This window comes from Alligator sinensis, unplaced genomic scaffold (genome assembly GCF_000455745.1).
Source record: "Alligator sinensis unplaced genomic scaffold, ASM45574v1 scaffold842_1, whole genome shotgun sequence".
Lineage (NCBI taxonomy): Eukaryota > Metazoa > Chordata > Crocodylia > Alligatoridae > Alligator > Alligator sinensis.
Genome location: NW_005842295.1, coordinates 952 through 6,774, shown reverse-complemented (window position 1 = coordinate 6,774; position 5,823 = coordinate 952). Strand labels below are relative to the sequence as shown.

Below are 5,823 nucleotides of genomic sequence, written 5' to 3'. Positions count from 1 at the left end.
TTCCTGCTCTCTTCCTTGGGTTCACATCCCTGTAACCTTTCAGGCAGGCAAGCTGGAATTTCAGCCTCTGTATCTTCTTGGTGCACAGGGACCATTCCAATGTGCGGCGTATGCACACAGCTGTGAAGCTCAACGAAGTGATTGTGAACAAGTCGCATGATGCCAAATTGGTTCTGCTGAACATGCCTGGACCTCCACGTAACCCTGAGGGCGATGAGAATTGTATCCTTAATCATGTGAAATGAATAGTGAGAGTGGTCATTAGTTCCATGTTGCCTCCTTGACTGTTCCTCCCAGATATGGAGTTCCTAGAGGTGCTTACAGAAGGCTTGGAACGTGTGCTGCTGGTGCGTGGGGGTGGCAGTGAGGTCATCACCATTTACTCCTAGTAAATGGCTCCTCCTGCATCTGGCTGGCTGCCTGCCTTCATTACACTGTAGCACATTGGACCATTCCTTTACCTGCCTGCCTCCCCCTAGGAGCCATCTTCTGCCACTGCAGCCTTCTTTTTCTGTCACAGAATGAGGCCTGCTCCTTCTTTCTCCTTAGCAGGCTACCTGGTTGTTAGCCATGGCTCAATGGAGTGTGTATGTGAAGGGTGGCTCAAAGCTGACACTTCCTTGGTCCTAACCCTGGAGCTGATACAGATCAGAATTAGCCTAGCTAGGGGCAACTGGACAGATAAATGGAGTGGGATAGTAGATGTGGTGGGGGCACACCCCACACTGAGCCATTACCTGAGCATCTAATCTATGGTAAGAAGGGGGAGGAAGTGAAGGGACGTAACCTGAAGGGGGTGGGATGGAGGTAGAGATTGTTACACAGCAGGGCAGGGAGGGGTAGTATGGTACAGAATGAAGTAGAGGACAGATCTAAAATGGATAGGTTGCAGTGGAGGAATTCCCCCTCCCCAGGAGTCGTGTGGAACAGGTATTCTCCAATTCCACTTTCCATGCAGTGCCAAAGCTGCTTTGCTTTTCTTATTATTTAAGTAGAGAAAAAGAGTGAGTGCATGTATGAAAGAGAAGTAGGAGACTGTTCAGGCTCTTCTGGACTATCCCCCCCTTTTTGTCTAGTCTGACCCAGGCCCCCATAACCTTTCTTCTCACTTAGACTGGCTTCAAAGGAATCTGGTGTTTCAGGAACTGGGGCTGTTCCATTGGTTTGCCAGAGCAGAGCACCAACAGGCACTGGCACAAAATTCCCTTTCTGCCTCCCTGTCCTAATAATCAGGGACTCCTTTGGGCCCCTTCCTTCCCAGGAGGGGCTGCCCAGGAGTGAGCACCAGCTTTATCCTATCACTGGCTATAATGCTCTGGTGGCTGTAGTGAAAGGTCTGGCTGACTACTCGGAGTTGTTTTTGGTGTTACTATTTTAGCAATCCACCAATGGCTCAAGCTCACCAATTACTTGTTCTACCCTCACAGTGATAGACCTAAGATAAACGAGGAAAGGGAGCATTATCAGTCCATGGTACCCTAGTTCACTGGTGGGGTGGGGGGGATTCTTAGAAGTCTTCTTTCCCCGTTTCCTCCATAATCTGTTTAGCTTAAAAACTGTTTAAACCCCCCCCAGCAAATGCACTGGGGGATGCCTGGCCAAGAGCAAGTGCAATCCTGAAGGGAGAGCAAGTTCCCTTTGTGTTAGTGAGCACAAGGAGATGCTTACTGTATTCCTAATCATGGCTGGCTAAAATGGTTACTAGGACCTTAAATCACCCAGGAGCCTCAAAACCAATAATAATTTAAAAAACAACCCTTCTTCCTTGCTTACTTATTTTGAACGGATTTTTTTTTTTAGTGAGGGTGGGATTTTTAATTTATTAGGGGACAAGAGGCCCCTGTTTACATGTCACTCTTTATGTGCATTTTTTTGCTCTGTAACAGAACTGTAAAAAAATAAAAAAATTTTGTACATGATTTGCAGTGTCTGGGGATGAAGTTGTGTGTTTAACAGTGACATCCCCTCCCTACCACTCCAGGGAGTAGTGCTTCTCCTACTAATTCCTCATGCTGACAGCCAGGCCCTGTGCAGTTCTATGTTAAGTGCTAACATGAGATCTAGCAGTACATGAAAGAGACTGTTGCTGACAGTATAGTGCCTGTCTCCCTGCTGGAGAGGCTGAGCTGTGGTGTACCATACCCTCTTCCTTCTCAGACAGCAGACACTGGACTTTGCCTCATATACACAACAGCTTTATTAGTCCCTACACAGCAGAGAAAGGAAAATACCAGGGCTTGTCTTGCTTCCCCCACAGCATACTTTAGCAGTACAACATCCAGCTTGGAGTTGATGGGGCCCGAGCCCTGGTATCTCTGGGAAGAGTAGTCACAAAAGTAGCCCACCACCTGTGTACTCCATTCGCTGCAATGAGAGAAAAGATCAAACTAGCACAACTCTATCATCCCCCCAACCTTTGTCCTCTGACTTCCCAGAGCCAAACCCTCCCCCTCTCTTTCCTCTAATGCCAGTCTATACCGACTCACCTCAGGAGGTTCAATGAAAGCCAACCAGTCAGAGGCATGGGTAGGCAGCAGCCCCATTGACTGGCACTTGTAGACAGCCAGTGCCAGTCCTAATAGGTTTCCAACCAGATAAACCAGACCCTGTAGGAACTTCTGGCTGGAGCTTTCCAGCAGCTTGAAAGCTGAGGGAAGGAGAAAAAGATGATCAGACATGGAGACCTCCAGATATCGGGTGTCCTTCCCACACTACAACCTCAAATATGGAAAGGTGTTAAGGCTGCAGGAGATGAGGTTGGTCCTGGAACTGGAGGAAGGGACTAGGTAGGGGACAGGGCTGGTTGTTACTTAGCAGAAATGGTCATGGTGGTTTGTGGATGGAGTGGGGGAGGCTGTAGAAGACTAAATATTAACAAGACTGTGGGAGATACAGTGGGGTTGGCAACACTGTATCAAAAAATCAAGAGACAAACTCTTAAGAGATTTGGTATGCAAATTATGAGATGCTTCTTTCTAATCCTCCCTTGCGCATGCACCCTGAGCAGTTCCCCTGCCCATTGTGGCCTTGAGCTCAGTCCTGCTCCCCTGGCAGGACTCCCTGCACCCTTACGCAGCTGGGCCCCACCCAGGCTCCCAGAGACCATGTGGCCGGTTCCAGCCTGCTTGGGGCCAGAAGAAAAAAAAACTCGAGATTTGAGAGTTCTCGCACGAGATCATGAGTCAGACTTAATTTTACTTAGAAATTGTGACTCGCAATAATTTCATGAGAGTTGGCATTACTGGAGATACTTACTGGCAGATATAGCCATGAGGGCCTGAAGAGGGCGCCAGGCCATCATACACACCATCATGGTGGGGAAGATGGAAATAGTATTCCCAGCCATGTACATGATGAATAAGTTCATGGGGATCTGCTTCAGTGGCCCCAGGGCAATATCCCAGCAGCGCTGAGGAGAGAACATGGATAGAATCAGAAAGTGAGAGTTGGAAGGGACCTCAGGAGGTCACGTCTGGTCCAACCCCCTGCTCAAAGCAGGACCATCCCCAGCTAGATCATCCCAGCCAAAGCTTTGTCTAGCCAGATTTTAAAAACCTCCAAGGATGGAGCTTCCACCACCTCGCTAGGTAACCTGTTCCTGTGGTTTTACTACCCTCCTAGTGAGAACATTCTTCTTAATATCTAAGCTAAACTTCCCTTGCTGCAACTTGAGACCATTGCTCCTTGTTCTGTCATCTGCCACCACTGAGAACAGCCCCATCCTTTTTGGAAACCCCCTTCAGGTACTTGAAGGCTGCTATTAAATCCTCTCAATCTTCTCTTTTCCAGACTGAATGAGCCCAGTTCCCTCAGTCTCTCCTCATAAGTCATGTCCCCCAGCTCCCAAAACCATTTTGTTGCCCTCTGCTGGACTCTCTCCAGTTTGTCCACATCCTTTCTGTAGTGGGGGGACCAAAACTGAACACAGTACTCCAGATGTGGCCTCACCAGTGCTGAAGAGAAGGGAATAATCACTTCTACCAATGCAGCCCAGATTCTGTAAGCAGTTTCCCACCTTGAGATCTCTGACCCACAAGGGAAGCCAGGAGCTGTGATCCTGACCCCAGGCATCCTGGGGAAATTCTCTGTGATGCCATGCTCAGAGCCTAGCTCTCCCAGGCCTGATGCCCTCCTAACACCTGCAAAAAGAACCCAGCTGTTCTTGGGATGCTCCCCATGGTTGCCCCCCACCAAAAGTCCCTTGATCCCAAACACTTCCCTCCACATAAAGAGAGGATATAAGTCTTGCCTCTCTTTCCCCTACCAAGAGGACCCCAGCATCTTGCAGAGATTTCCATCCCCTACTCCAGGATTTCACTCTCAGCCTTAAGCCCAGGTAGCCTGCAAACTCATCTGCCAGCATGGGATCTTGCTTCAACCCAAGCCCTTGGTACCTTCTCCACCAGGATGCGGTCAGTCTCCTGGACACTGGTGTCAGGAACCTGCTTGTCCGAGTAGCCCACAGGGTAAAGGGAGTCACCTTGGCTGCTGCCCCGGTCACTACGGCCCCTAGGAAGCAGAGAGAAAACAGATAAGCCTACAACAGTGGTTCTCAACCTTTTTTTTAGACTCAAGAAATCCCTCCATAATTTCTGAATTAGTGGCACCCTATACAGATATGGGTGGAGCAAGACCCTCCTTTTCCCCCGCCATGTAAGAAGGGAAATACCCCTACCTCTACCTTTGCCTTAATCTTTGAAGCCCAACCCCTCCCCTGCAAAGTACAAGGGCAGGGGTGGCCCTTACAAACCACCATCACAGCCAGGATATAGAGTATCTGGGATCTGTTGACCTCCACCAGCCAAAAGAAATACATTCTGAGCACAACAAAAATGTTAGCAGGACTGGATCTTCAAACCTAAATATTCACTCACATAAATACAAATTGTAATCATGAATGTGACGGTGAAATACTGAAAGTACATAAATGACTAAACCGTACAACTAAGTCATATTAAACAAATGATTAAGGTTTTATAAAATGCATGTTCATCTAAAGAAATAACTATCTTGTTAACAGTTGAGAGAATTTTAAAATGAATTTCTTTAAGTCCTAAAGTCTCAAAACACCTCTAGAGTCCTAACCGAGTTCTTCTCTTAGTTCACCTGCAGATGCAGTTCAAGCAAGAACAGAGATTCTGAGATGAACCCAGATTTTCCACTCTGCAGCTGTCAAACCATGAAAAAGCTTCCTAAATAAGGGGGGGGCCGGCAGTAATTTTAATTTATGTAAATAATTAAAAACAAAAACCAACCTTATTTAGGAAGCTTTTTCCATGGTTTAGCCAAGCTGTACAGTACAAAATCTGGTTTCATCACATACGTATACGTGTTCCTAACTGGTGTTATGCTAATGAATATTCATACACCTATTCCTATCTGCTCTATAAGATGGACAAAGCTAATTTTAGACAAGCTCTAACTCCTGAACATGCTTTAAGTGAGATCTTGAACCGAGTTGTTGGGTTTTTTTCTATTCCACCTTCCTTGAAATTTCTAAATTGGCTCAGGCCTTGGGACATCCTCTGGCCTATCCCTTCCTGTGCCACCTCCTCTCACCCAAGCTTTGGCCAAGCGGATGCAAGCAAAGGCTGCGCTGTATTACCACGCAGCAACCCGAGCCCCACCACGCTCTGCAGCAGCAGTTCCCAACCCGAGGTGTGCGCACCACCAGTGGTAGCATCAGCAGATTTATTATAGTTACTTCCTATGACAGAAATTCGCTGGCGGTCCTTATCGTTTTCAATTGGTGGTGCGCAGCCGGCCACTTCGGGGGAAGGGCTGCTCTACAACTCCCCGATGGGGCGGCAGCAGTAGCGGCTG

At 47.8% G+C, this 5,823-nt stretch overlaps 2 protein-coding genes across 9 annotated transcripts in view; one reads left to right on the top strand and one right to left on the bottom strand.

The window, feature by feature from the left end:
- Positions 1–2,102, top strand: part of SLC12A6 (solute carrier family 12 member 6) — a 28,257-nt gene extending 26,155 nt beyond the window's left edge. For 5 of the 8 annotated variants that reach the window (XM_025209560.1, XM_025209561.1, XM_014522068.2 and 2 more), the window contains 2 exons: positions 89–222; positions 298–2,102. In XM_025209560.1, coding sequence (XP_025065345.1) covers positions 89–222; positions 298–389 — 226 coding nt within the window. In that variant the 3' untranslated portion in view covers positions 390–2,102. The remainder of the gene's footprint in view (positions 1–88; positions 223–297) is intronic. The other 3 variants (XM_006028191.3, XM_006028189.3, XM_025209563.1) reach the window with 1 other exon arrangement.
- A 71-nt stretch (positions 2,103–2,173) lies between these two features.
- On the bottom strand, positions 2,174–4,681 carry EMC4 (ER membrane protein complex subunit 4; the record flags this gene model as incomplete). Its single annotated transcript, XM_006028194.2, has 4 exons — positions 2,174–2,364; positions 2,487–2,647; positions 3,256–3,409; positions 4,395–4,681. Coding segments are annotated over 4 exons (638 nt in total), but the record flags the coding sequence as incomplete, so codon positions are not given.
- Between the last annotated feature and the right edge of the window lie 1,142 nt (positions 4,682–5,823).